This window comes from Siphateles boraxobius, unplaced genomic scaffold (assembly GCF_051911475.1).
Source record: "Siphateles boraxobius isolate OS27281-9 unplaced genomic scaffold, OSU_SipBor_1 7, whole genome shotgun sequence".
In the NCBI taxonomy this organism is placed as follows: Eukaryota; Metazoa; Chordata; class Actinopteri; order Cypriniformes; family Leuciscidae; genus Siphateles; species Siphateles boraxobius.
In genome coordinates, this window is record NW_027509197.1 from 12,992,018 (window position 1) to 13,015,000 (window position 22,983).

The 22,983-nt window shown below is 36.9% G+C and overlaps 2 protein-coding genes across 2 annotated transcripts in view; both read left to right on the forward strand.

The window, feature by feature from the left end:
- The window catches only part of myo10l3 (myosin X, like 3), a 77,006-nt gene extending 59,580 nt beyond the window's left edge, over nucleotides 1-17,426 (forward strand). The window contains exons 23-40 of the mRNA XM_077217112.1: nucleotides 98-131; nucleotides 868-1,725; nucleotides 5,194-5,317; nucleotides 5,465-5,708; nucleotides 5,876-5,971; nucleotides 6,145-6,238; nucleotides 6,331-6,386; nucleotides 6,783-6,925; nucleotides 7,909-8,103; nucleotides 8,187-8,344; nucleotides 9,190-9,313; nucleotides 10,173-10,470; nucleotides 11,256-11,463; nucleotides 11,796-11,932; nucleotides 12,142-12,262; nucleotides 13,247-13,705; nucleotides 14,635-14,826; nucleotides 15,459-17,426. Of these exons, the coding sequence (XP_077073227.1) occupies nucleotides 98-131; nucleotides 868-1,725; nucleotides 5,194-5,317; nucleotides 5,465-5,708; nucleotides 5,876-5,971; nucleotides 6,145-6,238; nucleotides 6,331-6,386; nucleotides 6,783-6,925; nucleotides 7,909-8,103; nucleotides 8,187-8,344; nucleotides 9,190-9,313; nucleotides 10,173-10,470; nucleotides 11,256-11,463; nucleotides 11,796-11,932; nucleotides 12,142-12,262; nucleotides 13,247-13,705; nucleotides 14,635-14,826; nucleotides 15,459-15,563 (3,646 nt within the window). The 3' untranslated portion in view covers nucleotides 15,564-17,426. The remainder of the gene's footprint in view (nucleotides 1-97; nucleotides 132-867; nucleotides 1,726-5,193; nucleotides 5,318-5,464; nucleotides 5,709-5,875; nucleotides 5,972-6,144; nucleotides 6,239-6,330; nucleotides 6,387-6,782; nucleotides 6,926-7,908; nucleotides 8,104-8,186; nucleotides 8,345-9,189; nucleotides 9,314-10,172; nucleotides 10,471-11,255; nucleotides 11,464-11,795; nucleotides 11,933-12,141; nucleotides 12,263-13,246; nucleotides 13,706-14,634; nucleotides 14,827-15,458) is intronic.
- A 3,193-nt stretch (nucleotides 17,427-20,619) lies between these two features.
- Nucleotides 20,620-22,983, forward strand: part of pttg1ipb (PTTG1 interacting protein b) — a 4,683-nt gene continuing 2,319 nt past the window's right edge. The window contains exons 1-4 of the mRNA XM_077215156.1: nucleotides 20,620-20,821; nucleotides 21,530-21,582; nucleotides 21,738-21,846; nucleotides 22,156-22,258. Coding sequence (XP_077071271.1) covers nucleotides 20,731-20,821; nucleotides 21,530-21,582; nucleotides 21,738-21,846; nucleotides 22,156-22,258 — 356 coding nt within the window. The 5' untranslated portion in view covers nucleotides 20,620-20,730. The remainder of the gene's footprint in view (nucleotides 20,822-21,529; nucleotides 21,583-21,737; nucleotides 21,847-22,155; nucleotides 22,259-22,983) is intronic.

Consider the following 22,983-nt stretch of genomic DNA (forward strand, 5'->3'; position numbering starts at 1 on the left):
TTTAATTTAGGTCAACAAAATTCTGTGTTGGCTGATGGACTGTGCTCTTAATCTACTCTGTCTAAAAGGATTCTCTCCTGTTTTTTTCTCATATTAGGAGTTTAGTGGGGAAAAATCATCACAACCACAAGGTATTAATTCTATTGGATTTGATTTTATATTCTTATGGAAGCGATTTCAAATCTGGAAAGGATATATCTCTTGTATTTGGCCTAATTCTCTGTCTTCACTTACAGAAAGTCTTTGGCAATTACATGGTACTGTTCTATATGGGTCAAAAAGGCCTCTTGAAAACCTTAAGTAGGTTGTAACCATAGTTTAACTAAAATGCTTCACTGCTTATTTATATTTATATTATTAAAACCATATATAATTATATTCTATATTTATTTTGTTATAAATTATATTTAACAGCATATATATCACAAACAAAATATCACATAATGTGAAATTTTTAGGACATTACGAAGTTAGTTCAAGTTATGTGGTGCAACTCCCAAAAAATGTAATTATATTTATGGATCAAATTAATTATTTAAACTTTTTACCTTGAAACATATATTTTAAAACTTTTTGAAGATAATAAAGATGTCTACACCAGCATGTGTGTAACATGTAAGGGAAAAAGAATGATAGTCACACTACATGACATTAAATTGAAACAACTTGTTTTAAACTTGTTTTTAAAAAAAAAATGTATAGCTTGTCATGAACACTCTTATATGTCATTGACCCATATACCAGAATGCTTACCATATTCATACTGTGATGTTTATATAATACCAAAGTGAGTTCCATGGAATAAAAATGCTAAATGAACTGTATATTATTGGTGTATATAATCATTATCCCTCCAACGTATTCCAGAAGGACGTGTCCCACAGCCTGTGTCAGTACTCATCTGAAGAGGAGAGTCGTCAGATGGAGGAGATTCTGCGGTTGGAGCGAGAGATTGAGCGGCTGCAGAGACAGAGAGACGAAGGGGTGTCCTTGCTAAACGACGGTTCCAGAGACGATCTGCGGCAGAAGAGGGACGCCGAGATCTACCGCCTGGAGAAAGAGGCTTCACGTGTGGCTACGGAGTTCCTGGAGATGCTGGACTTCGGAGGCTTGGAGCAGTCGCTCTCCAGCGAGGAGAACCTTCACGAGCCCTCTGAGACAACCGCGCCTCTGGCCGAGGAGGAGGTGGACGAAGGCTTCCACGCGGACGACGAGTGTATTCCTCTCCGTGACTTCCCTCCCCCGGCTCCCATGCCTCAGGACAAAGAGATCCTCTCCAGTCTTCCGCCTCCACCGCCCGCCTTTGCCGAAGGTCTTATGGCCACATCCTCACCTGCACGGATGGAGCGGCCGAAATCCAATTCCTCCATCAAACAAAGCAGACTTTCAGACATTCCTCCGCCTCCATCTTCAGCTCCACCCCCACCTCCACCTTTAGCTCCACCCCCTCCCCCACCTGTACCGGCACCAACCAAAGAAGACTATGGATTGGTGTTTAAAAACAGGAAGATGTTAACAGAGATTGTGCTGCCGGTGGAGGAGACCAGCTTCAGTATTCTGCCCGACACAGAGTCAGACTATGACCAAGAGGAGTTTGAGGAGGCATTGGGGAGCTGTGGGGATGCAGGAAGTACAAATGATGGACACCTCACTGATGAGGAAGTACTACGCAAATCTTCCTGTACCTACAACAGCACAGACTCTTTTAGGGGAAGCTCAGACTCAGTGAGTTCAGTCTTTTTACACTTAAACAGAAAACTGGAAATCACACACAATTTCAAAGGGATAGCCCTCCCAAAAATTTAAATTCTGTCAAAATTTAATCACCCTCATGTCGTTCTAAAGCTGTATGAATTGCTTGCTTTTGTGGAACATAAAAGATGATGTTTTGAAGAATATTGGTAACTAAATGTTTTGATTCCCATTGACTTCCATTGTATGGACAAAAAATACCGTGGAAGTCTATAGGAACCAAAACTGTTTGGTTACCGACATTCTTCAAAATATCTTCTTTTATGTTCCACAGAAGAAAGTAAGTCAAACAGGTTTGGAATTGGATAATGGTGATTAAACGATTGGGTGAACTAACTAGTCAATGGGTTGTCTGAAAAATGAATCAACTAGTTGATCTTGAGGTTTTGAATAATTAGGCTGATTGAGAAACATGAACAGATCCGATGCGTTTCATATAGGCTATTCATGGCTAACATAAAAAAAATCAGCGTTTTAAGCATTTTATATCACAAAATGGTCATTGTTCTCACAATGAATGTAGGCCCAGACTGTAAAAAATATCTCGAAATTTACGGTACAAAAACGGCAGCTTTGGTTGAAATTCAGCGTAATAAATGCGATGAAAATGTTTTGGTATTGCGGGATGGTATATTGCTACATGTATGTTTATAACTTATAACTATAAATTTCATTTTCCTCATATTTTATTTATGTATATGTCTAAGTGATATAATTTATATTTACCAGTTTGCCTTAAAATGGACTGATGACCACCATAATAACACAAGTGATAAAACAACAAACACAAGATGAATCAGAATCCATAGTAAGTGGCCTGTCCATAAAAAATGGCCAATGCCCATGTATATAGACGTTGCACAGGGTCATACACACAGACAAAACACCATCAGGGTAACACGCATGACACTAAAACATTGCAACAAAAATGAACTAATAACAGAAAATGTAACATTAGGGCATTTTGTGTTTCATTTCCTGCTATTTAGTTACCAAGAACAAAAATAAGAAGAAAAAATATTTATAACAAATGTAGCCTAATCATACGTGATGTCACACATGGACTTCTGAGAATGTCCTTTTATTTTTTCTCATTGTAATTTAGACTTTTAACTTGCCGAAACCATAAATTTGACACCATTTTACTGTAAAATTACATAATGTATAATGTTAAACCATTTATTGCTTTTAGCCGTATATTGTAAGGTCAGTTAACTAATTAACGAGTTCTCTTTGATGTTGAGTCTGTCTACCTCATTACAAAGTCACTGCTCGGGTTGCCATAGAGGCGGTGCTTTAAAGGGCATGGCTTTAGAGACAACATCTCAGCATATTTACAGTTTCATCACATTGTCACCACATCACAACCCTCTTGGTGAATTCACATCTATTAATTCATCCCACTTAAAGGACTGCGGCGAAAAAATATGAATCTTAACCAGTATGGACAACTAGTTGACCTACAGACCCATCCGCTGTTTGTTATGTTTCTACTCAGTTGCTGTTTTAGCTGGTGCAACATCTGAGAGTTTCATAATATACTTCCATTAGCAGTCACTAAACATTTGCATAAAGTTTGGTAATCTTTGTGGCATCGCCGGCGGTCACTGTAACTCACGTCGCCTGTCATTTAAATTGAGAGACTTCCAGTTGAATTTTCACTGCAAAGAGTGAACGCCTTGTAAGGAATTTGGCATGAAAGGATTATGCATTTCGTCATGTTTATACTGTACAGTTCAGTGTCAGGGTAGTGAGATCCGGTATTGCTTAGAGCAAAACAGAAACACTCAGCACGTTGCCCTAATTCTTTTTAACTTGTTACAATCCAATAATGAATGAATCTGCTCTTGCAATATGCTTTATTGCTCTGGATTTCATGCATCTACTCATGTTTTATTTGCTAGAGCGGGGGGGGGGGTCAGGTGCATATGATTTGGTATATTTATTGGGTCTTTGTCCCTCAGGGTATTCCCAGAATGTGCAGCTATTAGCCAATGCCTGTCACAACTGCTCCAAACACAGTCCTGCAACAGCTTGATTGTTGACTCTCAGAGAATATTTGATTTGGGTTATGTTTGGGAGTAATATGAAACTTGACAAGACAGTTAACAATGGGAGCACATTTACTGATGTCATGCTCTTTTTGTTTGTATTAACTAGTGGGATTAGACAGTGGAATGCAGATGTCCTACCGCAGCAAACACAAAGTGCTCGGTTACAGAGTAAAGAAAAGACATTTTAGTAAAAACATGCAAATGTTTTTAAAAGAAGTCACTTATTCTCCACAAGGCTGCATTTAGTTAAAGGGTAAGTTCGGCGTTTTACAAGTAAAGCCCTGTTTTAAGATCGTTTCTGATGAAATCGAACGGTTAAGATTAAAATTTGGACACATGCTGCTGTCCCGAGAATTTTAGGTTTTTGTGTTAGCACCCCCCCACCTATAGGCTACAATGGTTTCATAGGTGCATTGGAACAATCATTTATATAAACGCATTAAACTTAAGTTTACAAAGAAGTGAAACTCACAGAGTGGTCTGTGGTATTCACTGATATGCTCACACATAAATTGCTGCAAAAGATGCTTTCCAACAGGTGTTTTACCATTCGATGTAAAACTGTGGACCTATTTTTCCAACGCCTCACAACCGGACATTCTTCCAAAAACTACGATAAAACCAGTTGGAAAGCATCTTTTGCAGCGATTTTCGCGTGAGCATATCAGTGAACACCCCAGACCACTCTGTAAATTTCACGTCTTTGTAAACTAAAGTTTAATGCGTTTATATGAATGATTGTTCCAAGGCACCTATGAAACCATTGTAGCCTATAGGTGGGGGGGTGCTAACGCAAAAACCTAAAATTCTCGGGACAGCAGCATGTGTCCAAATTTTAATCTTAACCGTTCGATTTCATCAGAAACGATCTTAAAACAGGGCTTTACTTGTAAAACGCCGAACTTACCCTTTAAGCAAAATATAGTAATATTGTGAAATATTAAATCCATTTAAAATAACTGTTTTCTATTTTAGTGTATTTTAAAATGGCATTTATTCCTGGTGGCAAAGCTGAATTTTCAGCATCATCACTCCAGTCAGTGTCACATCCTTCAGAAATGGATGTTGATAATAATAATATTATTATCTTAGTATTATCAATGTAAAATTATCAATATTATTATTTAGTTGTGCTGCTTTATATGTTTTGTGGAACCATTTCAAGATTTTTTTAATGAATAGAAAAGAACAGCTTGTATTTGAAATAGCAATATTTTGTAACATCATAAATGCCTTACTGTCACTTTTATTACTTTAATCCATCCTTGCTGAATTACAGTATTAATTTTTTTCAATAAAAAAAACAGACCACAAACTTTTGAGCTGTAGTACGGTACATTTGAAAGCCCTTTATTGACATCCACACTCTTCTTTATTTTTCCCTCAGTTCATGGACAGCAATGATGAGAACGACGGATATGTGGACACAGATGAGGAGGTGTCAAACGGTAGAGTGCATCTTCTTAATGGAAGTGGACCTCCTTATTTCCACAGCTACCTGTACATGAAAAGTGAGTGTTTCTTACCATTTACTTGCTTATTGTTTAGCTTATGTCTATACCATTGAATAATATTGCTCACACCGAACATTTTTAATGTATAGACTGTAGTGAAAGATTAATATTTCATTGTTCTATTTCTTATTTTTCATATTTAAGGTGGGCTGATGATCCCGTGGCGCAGGCGCTGGTGTGTTTTAAAAGATGAGACCTTCATGTGGTTCAGGGCAAAGCAGGACTCTCTCAAGTCAGGCTGGCTGTACAAGAAAGGTGGAGGGATGTCCACTCTGTCCCGCAGGAACTGGAAGATGCGCTGGTTCGTCCTTCGAGACTCTAAACTCATGTATTTCGAGAACGACAGTGAGGAGAAACTAAAGGGAACCATCGACGTCAGAGCTGCCAAGTAAGAACTCAGTGCGCAATGTAAATGACGATACGTAACTGCTGCAACTGGCTGTCTGCCTAGTGCTCACAAGCAAAAGACCAATTGACCAGTCCAGTGTCCACCACTACTGTTGCATTTGGAAGTTTTAATGTTCATAGACTGACGGTCTGTGATGTTTCACGCAGGGAGATTGTGGACAACCATGAGAAGGAGAATGCGCTGAATATCGTGACCGAGGACAGGACTTACCAGATCTATGCAGAATCCCCTGAGGATGCAAGGTACATTTCAAAATCTTTATTTATTTAAGGCCAATGTGCCTGAGTTTCTTCAGTGCGTGTTGACTTCCATATTCAGCTGTTGTGCCCCCTTGTGGTGTAATATAACTCATTTAATATAGTCGTCTAATACCTAACATGGTCTAATGCTTCCTGTCTGCATGCTTGTGTTGCAGTGGCTGGTTCAACGCGCTGAGCCGCGTCCACAGTGCCACTCCAGAACAGCTTCTGCAGATGCAGCACGAGCAGGCCAACCCCAAGAACGCAGTTGTGAGTGTTCACACTAATCTAGCACTTTCAGCACCTTTATGTGTCATAGAATATGGTATTTATATGTCATTTCTATGATATTTCTTCCTCAGGGAACGCTGGATGTTGGGCTTATCGACTCTGTATGTGCTTCTGACAATCCAGACAGGTAATGCATGATAAAGTCCCACTTTATATTAGGGGTCTTTTACTACTATGAACTAACTTTTAGATTAATCATTTGATGCAACGCTCTTATTGTGTACATACATGTTTTAACATTGTACTGTTTTTACATTGCATTGCACCCTTCCCTTACCCCTTAAACGTAACCATACCATAAAACCTGTCCCTAACCATACCCGTATCCTACGTCCATAGCAGCAAAAGTTTACCTAACAATTTATTTTATCCAAGTACATAGTTGTTTAAGACACCTAAGTGTTTTTATATTGTCCATATTGCATGCATTTAATGTATTAATTTGGAACATTTAATTTTGTTTTAAATAGTATCTGTGATAATGGTTGTACAATGCTGTACTCATAAGATTTTTTTCCCTCAGGCCAAACTCATTTGTTATAATCACTGCTAATCGCGTGATCCATTGCAACACTGACACACCAGAGGAAATGCACCACTGGATCGGGCTCCTCCAGAAGCCTAAAGGAGACTCGAAAATAGACGGCCAGGAGTTCATAGTGAGGGGTGAGTCAGACCGGTCTGTACAGGATACAAAGATTTATCATTGTGGTCATGATGAATCATTCAACAAAACGGATGCTATTTGTGTCCTTCATACACTACTGTTTAAAACTTTGGGATCACTTAAGAAAAGAAAGAAATAAATTAATACTTTTATTCAGCAAGGATCCAAAGTGACAAAAATCGTTTTCAACAATATGAATGCCTTTACTATAAAAACAAAATATTGTTCTTTTTGCTTTTTGTAAAATCTATCACAGTTTCTTTTCTCAACATTGGTAATAGTAAGAAATCATTTTTAAGCAACAAATCAGCATATTAGAATGATTTATGAAGGATAATGTGACACTGAAGACTGGAGTAATGGTGCTGAAAATTCAGCTTTGACATCACAGAAATAAAATATATTTTAAAATATAATTAAAAAAAAAGCAGTTCAATTCTATTTATATATTTTAGTTATATATTTTATTATATTTTTGATCAAATAAATGCAGCCAGCATGCAAAATGCAGCTTTCAAAAACAAAAACAAATCTTACTGACCAAATGTTTGAAAGGTAGTGTATACTGTAGATTTGTGTACAAAACAATTCTGTAAACAATGAATCACTGGTGCTAGCTTTTGCTATGCGTTTCTATAGACTTTTTAAAAATGAACAAATTTTAAATGTTTTGTTCTTTGGAATATTTGCAAATATACAGTACATGTTTAAATGAAAATTTTGTCATTTAATTTTGTCTTAATTCTCTCTATTTTTGTAATGTATAGATATCTGTAGATTTGCAGATTTCAGTTACTTAATAAAATTAATGTCATCTCTGTTACCATTATATTTTCTTTTTTTGAGAAATGATAAACTAATCTATAACTATTAATTATTCATTAAATCATAATTTTATAGTCACTAAAATACACACTTTTAATCTTAATCTTGTCATACTCTCAGTGATTGTAATTTCTTCCTCCCTCAATTTTTCCATAAGGTTGGCTGCATAAAGAGATGAAGTCCAGTGGGAAGAGCACGTCTCTCAAGCTGAAGAAACGTTGGTTTGTTCTGACCAACAACTCACTGGATTATTATAAATCATCAGAGCGCAGTGCCTCCAAACTGGGAACACTGGTGCTCAACAGCCTTTGCTCAGTTGGTCAGCCTGATGAGAAAATTTACAAGGAGACAGGTGAGAGAACAAGGTTTCTGATTGATTGACTGATTTATTTGAATTTTCGTTAGACAATTTCCAATGCCTCCTGTTGTCCACAGGTTACTGGAACATAATAATCCATGGGAGAAAGCATTCTTACCGTCTCTACACCAAACTACTGAATGAAGCCATGAGATGGGCTTCAGCCATTCAGGTGGCCATTGACAACAAAGTTCCCATAGAAACACCTACCCAGCAACTCATCCGAGATATCAAGGTACATTCACCCTAAAATATCTAATTGAATTCATGGTCCCTTGTAGAGTGATGTTTTTCATCTTATTAACAATCATGTTTCAGTTGTGGAAGCCAATACCTATCAAGCCCCGGCAATCCCTCAGGGTCAAAAACTGTAGTGTTAAGTGAGGTACACGGATGAGTGCTCTGTGTGCTGTTCACTCAGACTGTTTTCTCTTGTTTTTTCAAACTTCATTCTGTTTTTGTTTGATTATTTCTGAGTGCTTCCATTCTACATCTATGCAGGATATTTGCCTACAGTGATTTTGAATTGTTAACAATGTACTCAGTCATTTTGGTTTATGATGTGCTGGACGCCATACTGACACTTAGTGGCATGGAGGCTCAAAATAAAAAAGTTCAGTTACCTGTGCCATTGTAAAAGTGTGTTATTCAATGGCAGTTATGATTAATTTATTTCTTGAGAAAAAGTGTACAGTGACAGGTGAATCTCGGTTATAAAGTGAGTAGTATTCAGTTAAGTGCAGCTTTATTCTGCTAGAAATCCAGATAACACCAGATTTGGATAACTAGTTTTACATATCATCTGGTTAGATGGACTGCTAGCTAGTTGAGATCCACCTTTTCAGCTAGTTGACCTGAGGTGGTTAATTATGTTGATGTTGTAATTTAAACTTGAACTGGTTTACCACCTTTGAGTGGTATTACCTAGTTTATCAAGCATGGCAAAAACAGCAAAGCTCAAAAACCTTTTGTGTCACTTTTGTGTGCTGTGTTTCCACCTGCAGTGATCTGTGGATGTACACTGTGTTATATGAGTACATAAAAGCACTAATGCCATTGTTGTTTTTGATGGTGGTGCAGGAGAGCAGTCTTAATGTGGAGGCTGTGGAGCAGATGTACTGGAGGAACCCCATCCTGAGATACACACAGCACCCGCTGCACTCGCCGCTGCTGCCTCTACCATACGGAGAGGTCAATGTCAACTGTGAGTCTCTCCGTTACACTGATCCATTCCTGTGTTCCTCTTTTTATTTATTAAATGTCGGACAAGTTAGTTATAGACAATCTGTGTTATTGTTAACTCGTAAACTAATTACAACATCTGCAAAATGTATAAATGCAAGTTTAAATTTGAAATTGTTTTCGTAAATTGAATATAACGTAAAATAAAAAATAAATATTAGATGAAAAACTTTAGAAATGGATGTCTTGTCAACTGACTTTAAACAAGTATTAAAATTACTAAAACTGAAATAAAAATAAGTTAAAACTTATAGAAATATTTAAAAAAGACAAAAGAGATAATAACATTGCTATAACTTAAAGCTAGAATTCATGCAAAAGACTTACATTCATATATACAATTACAAATTCTACAGTGTGACCAATTAATTTTAAAATATTAAAATGACAAATACTAAAAAAGTTTTAATATATGTATTTTTTTTTATTAAATAAATTGCAAGTTTTTCATTGAAGGGCATAAAAGCTGCATGTATAATAATTATCCAAGAATTTAGAAAAATGTTTATTGTTTTTTTATTTTTTATTATATCATTGCATGTTTTACAAACTGACAGACAAAAGTATTTTCTGTAGGGAATTGACCGCAGGCCGTTTAACATTTATTAAAACCTAGACCCCTTAAATATTCGATTCAAACCACAGTCTCCTGTTCACACGGTTCATATATTTTGGCCCTATTGTTGGATTGTTGTTGATCAATTTGTTAAGTGACGCACATTTTTACCATTTGAACTTTGGATTGGCGGGATGATGGATTTGATCCCCTTGTCTGTGTCTCTTTCTCCATTTGTCTCCTCTTCCTGTCCTACTTCCTGCAGTGCAAAAGGAGAAAGGCTACACCAGCCTGCAAGATGAGGCGGTCAAGATCTTTAACTCATTACAGGAGATGGAAGCTGTGTCAGACCCAATGCCCATCATTCAAGGCATCTTACAGACATGTCAAGATCTGCGGCCGCTCAGAGACGAAGTCTACTGTCAGCTGATCAAACAAACCAATCACGTGCCTCAGCCCAACAGCCCCGCCAACCGGTCACACTGGCATCTGCTCACCTGCATGAGCTGCACCTTCCTGCCCAGCCGTGGCATCCTCAGATACCTCAGATTCCACCTGAAAAGGTGTTGTAGCTACTCCTTGAACATGACATACGTTCATACTGTTAAATAATAGATGTCATTTTCCAATTAAATTTAGTGTTCTAATATATATATATTAAGGTTTGTGGTGCAGTTTGAGAAGAAATGGTAGAAATAACATCCTGGCCTAAGCCTTTGTACCTCAATATAACCAAAATAATCAAATTCATTGCATCTTCCTAAAAGTATAACTAATAATGACTTGGACCATCCTGGCTTTGTCTTGGGTGGTCTTATGTTGACAGTTTAATCGTTTGTAAATGTAAATGACATATTTTGGATACAACATATTACAATTTTGCTGTAGGCCAGTGTGTTTGCATCACTTTGCACTACTTGCTATTTGGTTAATCTGTTTAATAACAAAAGGATCACAAACATTTTGTTTTTTAGCTTAAGGACATTTTGGAGCAGTATAACTTCAGTATTATTTATATACTGTTACAGTATTCATTAATTTATTTATTTTTTCAGTTTATTTTAATTTCAGTTTAAATTTGGTTATGCTTTTGTCAATTTTATTATTTTCTTTTTAAAATAAATTTCTATATTGATTTAATTGTATTTCCATTTAATTGTAGTCATTTTAGTTCTTCAACTTCCACTTAAATATTTCAGTTAGTTTCCAAGGAAACATTTCTCATTTTTGTTTAAGTCTAATATTTATGTTTTATTTTATTTCAGTTAACAATAACAACACTTATTCTGACCACATCATATTTTGTATTTGGTGACATTAATATTTTCTGATATCGATCACTTCTTAGGATAAAGGAGCTGTTCCCTGGAACAGAAATTGAGATGTTCGCTGTGTTCGTTGGCGAGTCGCTGAAGAAGACAAAAGCGCGGGAGTTTGTGCCTTCACAAGACGAGATTATCGCCCTCCTAAACAGACGGGAGATGACGACGACTGTTTACTGCCATGGTGGAGGTTCCTGCAAGATTTCTATCAACTCGCACACTACAGCAGGAGAGGTGAGGGATGCTAACAGCCCGCAAAGCACAGCCAAACTGCAAAAACAATATAATGCAGTAACCTAGTGTTTTAAGAGAGTAATTAGATATTAGTTGATTCAGAATTAAACCACTGTACCCACACAAGTAATCCCAAAAATCATGCAATTATAAAACAAACAGTGATAAAACATTTTCGGCTCTGGCAATTGATGGGGAAAAGTCTTCCTGTCCCTTACAATGAACTGAAAACAGTGTGGATGAACACATATTCCTCTTAATCAGGATTGCGTGAGGAACTTTATGGTGTAATATTCTGATGGTGAGGTGTTTCATTTCTTTTCTGTGTGTAGGTGGTAGAGAAACTGATCCGAGGCTTGGCTATGGAGGACAGCAGGAACATGTTTGCTTTGTTCGAGCACAACAGAACGATTGACCGGGCCGTGGAGAGCAGGGTGATTGTGGCCGATGTGCTGGCCAAGTTTGAGAGGTAAAATTACACCTCAAATTTGCCGCACCTATTCACTCAGAAATTAAACTCCGCTACAACAAAACACTGCCAAACGTATGTGTCATCACCTGGTTATTAAAGCAGTAATGCATTAATAACATCCATAAAACCTTTAAAACCAATGTGAAATAATGTATTTAATGAGTAGCACACAAAAACGAATGTTTGTTGTGGTGGTTGTTTCTCAGGCTGGCAGGAAGTGAGGTGGAGGAAGACGGCCAATGGAAGCTGTACTTCAAACTGTATTGTTTCTTAGATGTGGAGAGCATGCCCAAGGAAGGAGTGGAGTTTGTCTTCATGTTTGAGCAGGTCAGTTATTTATAGTTTCACTTTTTCACATTCTGTTCAAACCAATTGAGGAGGTGTGTAATGCCTGGAGAAACTATCTAAACTAACTAATGTTGACCATTCATCTCAAAGGCAGATTTATATTTATATTCATGTTTTCAGTTTTAATTTTAGGTTAAATATATAGTTTTTATTTTCTTTTGTTATTGTCATTGTTTTATTATTATTATAAAAAGTTGATCTTATAGTTATAGAAAGTCTAATATTTATTTTATTTTTATTTCAGCTTTATGAGAAACATTCTTAAACATTCCTAAATCATCCAGATATATTAAATTGAGAAGCAAATGACAAAATATTAAGTCTTGTTTTCTTAGAAATTTATCAAATTTGGTAAGTTTGTGCTTAAAACAACCAGAGCTGGGTAGATTACTTACAAATTGTAGTCGTTCCAAATTACATGACAAAAATTGTCATAAGGAATGTAATCTAGTAAATTACACATTTAAGATAATATAATCTGACTTCTTTTTGATTACTTTTGACGAAACTCTTTAATCACATTGATTTGAATAGCATAATTTTGATACCATATTGATATAAAAATAATAAGAGAAAGAAAATATTTTCCATTCTTTGTTGTCAACGACATGAAGTGCATTGAATATTACATTACGTCAGGGTTTCCCAGACTGGGCTTTGTGATGGCACTGCAGGGGGGTTGTGAGTTTAATTTAAAAGTACTTTTTTGGAAGCTGATTATATAATCCAGATTACATGTAATCAGTTACTACCCAGCATTGAAAACAACCTGCCAGTGGGGTGAAAAAATAATTAAAATTAAGCCGTAACTTTAATTAAGGTTATTTTTCCTAATCCATTGGCAGATATCTTTTTCTTTTTTGAAGCACAAACCCAACCCATATTGTAATACATTTGTCCAATTTTTTTTTGCCATGTTCAAAGGAAGTTAGATGTGAGTTTTGTTCTCATTCATCTCTCCAGGCTCATGAAAGTTTAATAAGCGGTCACTTTCCTGCCCATGAGGACACCCTTCAGCACCTGGCTGCTTTACGTCTGCAGTACCTGTCTGGGGATGTGTCTCGGGTGAACTGGAGCTTGGACAGCGTCTACCCCACTGGCCGTCTGCGCAACCGCATACTTCAGTTCACCAAAGTAGGAGGAGCTGCTGGACCGGGACAGACCCTAGAAAGGAGGAGGACGAGCTTCCTGGACGGCACACTGAGGCGTGGACTCAAGACGGGCACTATGAAGAAACAGCGCAGCATGCAGGAGGAACAAATGCTGGAAATGTGGATCAAGGAAGAGACCTCAGCCACCAGGGCCAGTGTTATGGAGAAATGGAGTCGACTGCATGGTCTGGATCAACACCAAGCCATGCTCAAATATATGAACATCATTAAAGAATGGCCTGGGTATGGATCTACGCTGTTTGATGTGGAGGTAAGCACTTAGGATGAAACAAAAGATGACTACAACATGGGTTCAATGGAAAATCTTGAAATGCAAAAATGTACATTTTGACATTTACTTAACATAACCAGCTCCAAATTGATGACTTTTTCTAGTAAACTTGCTCGGTAGCTCCTCTGAATCAGCATTGCACTCGTAATGCAAAGTTCTCGGGTACCCATGAAACACGAGTCACGATAAAAGAGCCGAAAGACTTATAGAAGCAAGCTAAAATGGCATGGTTGCAAATGCTTTTTTATCTTATCGTTTGCTTATATTACCTCTATCAGTTAGGTTTAGGGCAGGGTTTAGTGTAGTAGATGGAACATTATTTTCAAACATGATAGAGCATTAACCTTTTAGCGCCAGTCACCAGACATTTAATTTCTGAACTTCCAAATTCGTGTTCATCAGTTTTGAGTAAAACTGGATGTGCTTTTAGTGCCACTCATTTCACATTGATTGGACATTTCACTTTGAAAGTGCCACAAAACATGCCATGAAAAAAAACACTGCAATATCATTTTGCTTGTTTTGGGTGATTACATTTAGTGAAATGGTTTAAAACTCCTCATCAAACTTTCCATTTCTCATTGGCAGTCGTGTCCTAATGGTTATAGAGTGTGTATGAGTGTGTGTTCACTGCTCACTTCTAAAGTGTGTGCACTAACTTGTTAAATGCCGAGGACAAATTACGATTATGGGTTACCATTCTTGGCCTTCACATCACGTAACTTTATCAACAAATAGTGCTTTTTTGAGGAAAAATGGATTGGTGTGTGAACGGTGAATGGTGTGTTATGCATGTGCGAAGGTATTTTTGGATGTTCTGGGTGGTTGCTTTACTGTCTCACACCCAGATCGGATCTGGATAATTTTTCTATAGTCTAATCTGACATTTGCTGTGATTCTGTGTGCAGTGTAGAGAAGGCGGTTTCCCTCATGACCTCTGGCTGAGCGTGAGTGCCGAGAACGTGTCTGTGTATAAGAGAGGAGAGGCCAAACCTCTGGAGACTTTCCCCTACGAACACATTGTCTTCTTCGGAGCTCCTCTTGCCAGCACATACAAGATCACAGTGGATGGCAGAGACATGTTTTTTGAGACACCTCAGGTAATCAAATGTCATTTTAAATGGATAGTTAACCAAAAGATGTCATCATTTACTCATCCACATGTCGTTCCAAAGCCATAAGACTTCATCTTTAAAACACAAAGGAAGTAATTTTTAATGAAACCTGAGAAATTCGTTCATAAAAGTTCATTACATCAAAATGTTGATGCTTCATAAAGTTCATAAAGACATAGTAAACTACATCAATGTGAATCGAGCATTTTAATCCAAGTCTTCTGAACAAACACAATTACTGTATGAACAGCTTCAATGTAGACTTTTATTCACATAAACATTGATCAACACATCAAATATGGTAAACAGAATCTCAAACGTACTTGCTTGCATGCACGAGAACCAATGAGGTTTGTTTTTGCATGCCTGTTATGAAGTGTGTTTGATCTTCCATTAACCATATTTAATGTGTTGTATGCATGTAGTTGGATTAAATAGTCTCTTCATTAACTTTTTGAATCTTCAAAGTTTGGTTTTCAAAGATAAGTCTTATGAGTTTTGGCGCAAATAATGATGACAGAATTTCAGTTTTTGGGTGAACTATCCCTGTAAGAATACATAATCAACATATAATTGAATAGAAGTGTTCACTGTGTATAAACTGTGGCTTGTTTCAGGTTGGAGAGATCACCAAAATAATGAAAGCCTACATCAACATGATAGTTAAGAAGCGATGCAGCGTCAGATCAGTGGCCAGCTTTGGGAGCAACTGGATCAGGTGATGAGTACTGACCAATCACAGTCAAGATGCTAGAGATTTCCTTCTCAGTGATGGAAAAAAGAGCTTAACTGCGGGGATGCGGATTGGCGAATATAAGATGATGGTACAGGAACCAGTGGGAAGACAAACATCATTTCAAAATCTGCATATGTGTAGACAGCCACCCCTCTAATAACGTATCATATTTAATGATTAATACACAGTTATGTGGAGTGGGATTTTGGACCAATGAGATTTCAATAGAATGTCCTGTAAATGATCACAGTTGAGTTTAGCACTTGTTCCTTTATCCCATCACGTCTGGTTAGTACGTGGTGCAATGCTAGTTAACCAGCAAATGTTCATCGCCAATACCTCAAAGTCCTGAATGCTTTAACATGCTCCTTTCTGGTTTTCTGATTTTGTCCATTTTCAGTTTTGAACACTCTTTGAAGTGAAAAGATCCAAACAGGGTCTTAAATGTTACAAACAAAACAGTGTTTTGTTGAGAGCTCTCAAAGACTCATAGCCTGAGGTGATTGCACACATTGAAAGTGTCAACAGCCATGTTAAAACTTGTCCATTTGCCTGACTCCACACAAGGGCTGGTCTGTGCAGATTTGCATTTGAACCTTCACTCAGGTTCCTCGGGTTGAAAGAATGAGGAAAAGGTTTTCTGCTTTTATGGCTTGCCATTTTCATCTATGCGTTCTCTTATGTATTGTGCATAAGGGGCCATTCACACAAAATATGTTTTTGCATTCCACTGAGCTGCTTTTCCATTGTAAACGCACTAGATCGATGTACTTGGCCCTTAGGTCAATTTGCGTTTAAAAAAAACGCAATACACAGGGCAGTGGAATAAAAACAATGCAAGGTCTAGACTAGAGACTTATTTAAAGCTTCAAACTGAAACTGTCATCCACATTTTTGAGCCCAGATGTGAAAATAAATGGTTGTAGTTCATGATGATTGTAAGTTCATACCAACCAAAGTTTGGTCTGTTTTTAAAGAAGACACTCACCAATTTTAAGTGCTTCCACTTCTGCAATAATCTGCTATCACAAAAATAGAGCCCGCTTTTAATGTACCGTTTCCATGGTCAGATACGCACAATGGTCAAACACTTCCGTCTATAGTGCATGTTTATAAAACAATAGAAAAATGCATTCTGTGTGAATGGCCCCTTCTGGGTTAAGCTCAGGTACAGTATAAAGACAAGCAATATCTCAACATTTCAGTGCAGTGTTCTGGGTGTTATAGGAACAAAAGATTTGACAGGAAATATGTGGAATACCACTGTACTGATATTAATTTAGCAGAAAAGCTGTAAAAAAAAAATCACACAGTATTTCACACAGTAGGTCAGTTGTAAATCTATTCTTTTAAGAAAAGAAAATCCATTTTGGTTCATTCATCAAACCTTTTTTCAGACATCATCTGGATGTTTTTTTTTTTCTAAGATGGTTAAGAATGTTTTAAAGGAAGCCTGCAACTGAAGGATGATTTTTTGTGCCTAAAAGAGAGTGAATAATTATGGGTGGGCTGGGTATTTATTCAGTGTTAGTGTTGTTGTATGGGTGATGATGTTGTGTTGATGGCATGTCGTGTACAGACTACATCAGTGATGTAACACACAGTGATGGTATGAATGAAGGATGACACTGTGGTAGAGGCTCATTTGTGTGGTACCACGACCTCATTCAAAGTTCTGTTCATTATTGCTCCATTAATAAATCTGGTGAGCTGCTGGTCAGTTCAATTCCAGAGCCATCGTCATTAGTTTAGAGTCGAAATATTTCAGCTTGTGTAGAGGATGAAAATCAAAGGTTGTTTTTTTTTGTAACTGGATTTACAAAATGCTTAATAAATTATTTCAGTTCCAGATATGGTGTGGATTATTTAAATGTTATTGAATGACCTTACATTTTCCTTTGTTCTTCGCTTTTCCACAATCTAATGCGTGTGATACAAAATAATAAACAACTGCAACATGCATTCATTCCTTTTTCCAAAATTCCCTTGTAATAAGAATATTTTGGAGATTTTTTCAGTTTATTTTAATTCATATTTGTTAGTATCTGTTATAATATATCTGTTATAATATAATATATGAACAATGATGCTGGCATATACATGGGACACGAAACACTGCAGAATGTAGCAAGGCTGTGAAATGTCCCAGATCATCACTGAGGTGCACTAGTACCGAACAATTCAGAGTGAACCCTTGTGCGGCCAAATAAAAAGTGCATTGCTATTCATTTTAGTTTGGTCCTCCAGGAAGCCATAGTCTGTTATTTGCATGTCAGATTGATAGAGGTTGTCACAGTAGGAATCGGGGTCTTGAAGAGCCATTAGAGCCTCCATTGCAAGACACAACGTCTTTGATTCAAATATAATTACTGCACACATTCAGAAAGGGATGCATTTTGTAGAGTGCTTTATGAGTGTGCCTCTTCCCCCTGGATGGATGGACAGACAAAAAGAAAGAAAGTAAGAAAGAAAAGACCAGCAGCAGAACAATGAAAGCACAGACCCAGAATTTCTAAAACATATCGAAGATGTTGATATTATAATCCTCAATTGAACCTGGTGTCGAAATAATGCGGTTACCTACTGTCCCTCAGGCTACTAGTGATGCGAAGTTCGGATCATTTTACTGACTCTCTTGTTCGATCTCGTTCATCAAAACGAATCTTTTTACGAGTCAAAGTAAGTGGTATACCACATATAAGTGGTTTTAAATGTTATAGTTTTAACAGCCAAATTCCCCAAACACATCCATCTTCTCAATCTTGATCATATTCTGAATTAAGAAATCATTATAATGCAGTCTAAAATAATTTATAGGGAACATAATTACTTTACCTCCCGAGTCTTTCGTCCATTTGACCCGTGACAGATGCAATGAATGGATCGTTCATAAATGACCAATCACTACAGGCTACAAATAAGTAATTGTGCCCTCAGTTAAAAATACAGTCCATCGTCCACTAGGGAGGAATTCTGGTGTGGTTCAGGGAGGATCTGGCCAAACACATTTCTACTATTACAGTTGGAAATGTCGTTGCTGGTTAAAACTAAACCAAATTGGCATTTCAACTACAGACACGTATCTCTGTGCCATCTACATTCCCCCAGTGGAATCCCCTTGACGAGGAATATCTCAACAACATCCTCACAGAAATCAGCCATTTCCAGCCCCAGGGTAGTGCAAGAACTGGATCTGAACCTGATGACATAGATGAATGAATATGTCTTTGAGCAAAGTCTCACAAGAAAACTTCCACCGAGAAACAACCTTGATCAAACTGAATAAAAACGGTAGAGAGTTGTTGCACCTCTGCCGAGCCTCGGGCCTGTACATACTGAACAGCAGGATCAGATGGGACTCTTTAGGGAGGTTCACGTGTTGTTCAGGTCTTGGAGCTAGTGTAGTTGACTATGCCAACACTGACATGGACCCATCCTCCTTCAGTGCCTTTACTGTCAAACAGCAAACTCTGCTTCCTGACCATAACCAAACTAACATTTTTATCAAATCACATCCCACACCAGAACAAAACAGACTGGAAACCTGGCAAATGTATCAGGTCCAGCAGAGATACAGATGGGCTCCAGACAGCGCAGACAAATTTGTCCAAGCCCTCAATTCTGAAGAACTAAAACAACTAAAGATGGCTACAAATGAAATCAATTACATATTTTAAAAAGCAGCACAGTGAATTGAAAAAGAAAGGCAAAAAAATACTCCAAAAGATGAAAAATGGTTTGACTCATTTATGAAACCTTAAGAAAACAACTTAGAAAATTATCAAATCTGAAACATAAAGAACCAAACAGCACTGAAATAAGAACTGAACACTTTTCAAAACTAAACATATATAAATACACTATTAGAGAGAAAAAGCAACACCACCTGACCAAAAGTATACAAGAATTAGAACATCAAATGAATCAAAATCAGTTCTGGGATATGTGGAATAATCTGAGCACTAAAAATAAAAACAACAACAACACAAGACCTACCAATACAAGATGGAGAAATTTGGAAAAACCATTTTGAAAACTTATATAAAGAAATCCCATCAAATCAACTCAATGACAATTATAATCTGATCAAGCAAAATCTGCAAACTTGACCTGACATCATTCTAGGAGAAATTCTGAGCACACCTGAGCTGCAGGTGCTGTGCTCCAATTTTTCAACACTGTACTTACTACAGGCTGTTTTCCTGACATCTGGAGCCAAGGACTTATTACCCCAATTCATATTCAGAGGCATTCGTGTGAGCAGTAATCTAGGGAAGTTATTTAGCAGTATTTTAAACAATTGAATTGTAAGCTTAACAAACTCAATGAGCTACTAGATGGGACAGATATCCAACAGAAGCCCTACAAACAGAATTCTGCAAACTCATACTGAAACTACAAAGAAAAACTCCCAATAATGCATGTAGTGCAGAATTAGGCTGATTCCCATTGATTATTAATTTGCAAAAGAGATCCATCAAAATCTGGATGCATCTAAAATCAAGTCCCACAGAATCGCTACATTTTAAAACATTTCAAACCCAAGAAATGAACCCAGAAAAAAGCGCGTGTGTGTGTGTGTGTGTGTTAAAACACTGTGGTATCAAATGTTCACACATGTTCTAATCTGTTACACTGTTTATTTAAATTTAAGTTATGTTATAATATTTTATTATTTTGATGTTTTTATTATTATTCTATGTATTCAAAGCTTTGGCAATATTGTATTGTTTACAGTTAGGCCAATAAAGAAATTTTTAATTTAGAAGAGATAGACCGATTTTTTTGTAAAAAAATTTTTTTCAAACGTTAGCCATTAAAAAAAGTACTAACAGGTCAGAATGTGTATTTAAATACATCTTTTTATTTTAATAAATAATAATTTATGTTTTTAGGTAGCCTATTATATAATAATTGTCTAATTAATTTTAAGACGCTAACATGTCTTTTTTTTAAATAAATAAATAAATGCACATTGTTTTGTCAGAAAATAAACGTATAAATCAGTGCCTCAAATAAATCCTGCTTAACCATAAACCACTATTTCGAAACTGGGAGGTTCTTGAAAAGACGAGGTTCAATCCTTCCTTCCAGAAAACACATGACCAACTAACCAGGGCTGAAATCAACACAGATCCGCTGCGTTTGCCAACATGATCCAAACTCGGACTTTTTTACTGTCTTTTGTTTTCTTTGTCTTCAGTTTTGCTGTTGTTTTTGCTCAGACGACAAGTCCAGTAACAAGTAAGTTTCAGCCACAGTGCTGTTTGTTTACAAGCTTTTACAAGCTAAATACGGTAGAACAACAATGGCTACTTCAATACATTTAACTATCTTTTGTTTGGGAATTAGCTTTCTTCAGATTTGGTACGTGCGCATGATACCCAAAATGATGCAGCTTGCAAGGTTTTCAGACGAAGACTGTTTTTTCTGTTCGTTTGTCTAGCAAGAATTAATAGTTCTATATTGTCTATTTTCTTGGAAATGGTAACGTCTTAATAAGTCACGTATAACCATACGGTTACAAATGTGACTTTGAGCAGCTGATCATATGACTCAGGCTCAGTAAAATACAACGGGACCAACCATAGACAGTTTTACTTATTGAAAGACTTTAGTAGCGTAAACGACTAAATTGTTTCAAAACGTGTTTTGCTGATGCCTTTATAGTCAAATTTAAACCTTAACCTTGGAAAATTGGAATTGTATCCGATCATGACGTAAAGACAAAGAGAGTGTGCCCTGTTTAAATCACATGATCGAGAACTTATCAAAGGAGTTTTAAGAGGTCAGGGAGAATATTTTATATAACTGCTTGAAGAGAATGTTTTATTTTCATTCAAAATAGAATTCTGAGCAATGCTGCATGTTTTAGATTTCATTTATTAAACAGTTAAAAACAGCTGTAACATTGATTTCAGACTTGCCCCTAAAACTGCCTCCTTTTCACAGACTGCACTATAAAATCCAACACAACTTGTGAAGAATGTCTGAAGATTGTTTCGGTAGGATTTGTCAGTGTGCATATAATTTGTTATTCACTGATAACACTTCCAAACTCCATAGTATTTGTTATACAGACAGCAAAAATGGGTGAAAAATCACAATTGTGCTGTGACATAAATGTTCATAATGGTTGTGTATGTTATCTTTTGTTCAGTGTTTGTGGTGCATCTCAAGCCAGAAATGCATTGACTATCCAGTGAAGAGCGTTCTACCATCTCGTAGTGTCTGTCCTCTCTCAGATGCACGATGGGGAATGTGCTGGAGTAAGATTGATAATCACATACAGCGGGAAACATCTTGTCATTTGTTTACTGTCTTAATGGATGTAATGGGGAATATAAACTTGTATGCTGAACTGTAAAAACTAGAACTTTATTCGCCACATTCTTAGTCCATAGTTCACAGTAGCTTTAACTTCATTGCATTCTTGATTGTCACTTTATTACTTTGAACTCCATTTAAACTCTTGTAAAATGAGTCAAGGGCAGTTTAATTCTGCATATACTGCCTGTTTTGGAGTACAAGTTGTGGACAAAAATGATCACATCAATTCTTTGTTGTATGAATCACAGTGAATTTCCAGACTCTCATCATTACCATCTCTGTGTTCGCCGGAGTGATCATCGTCGCCATATTCGTCTGCTGCTTCTGCTGCTGTAAATGTGAAAACATAGGGTGAGATGAAAACCACGCTTGTGACTTAAAGTTTTTTATATTATGGGGAGGCAATATAGGGGTGCAAAAGTCTTAGGCACATTAGTGTTCTCACCAAAAAAAAGTTTAAAGCCAGTTATTTATATATTTTTGCTGTAGTGTGTCAGTAGGAAATCAGTGATAAAATGGAAATTACATCACAACATTTATTTCCATCAAGAGGTGCATCAGTTTTTGTTCTTGAATTGACAATGCAAGAGTCCAGCACTCTGTAAAGTGTACTTCAGCACATCCCAAAGACTTTCATTGAATTTAAGGTCTGGACTGGAGGTGCCAGAGGTGTGTGAAAGTGATTCTTCATGCTCCCGTCCCTCCCAACCATTCTTTCACAGTTTGAGCCTGATGAATCTTGACATTGTCATCCTGGAATATGGCCATGATGTGTCTTCATACATGGTTGTTTAATAAATGAAAGGCTACACACTCCATCATTTAGGGTTGGAAGAACTGTTGCCAAACATATAACATGTTAGAAACATAATCACTGCAATAATGATATCCAGTCATATCTCTTAAGCATTACAGAGTTTCTGTCATGATTAAATATATGTGGCTGTATATATATATATAAGTACACCCCTCACATTTCAGCAAACATTTTAGTATATCTTCTCAAGGGACAATACTATAGAAATGAAACTTGGATATTTTTTAGAGTAGTCAATGTGCTGCTTGTATAGCAGTCT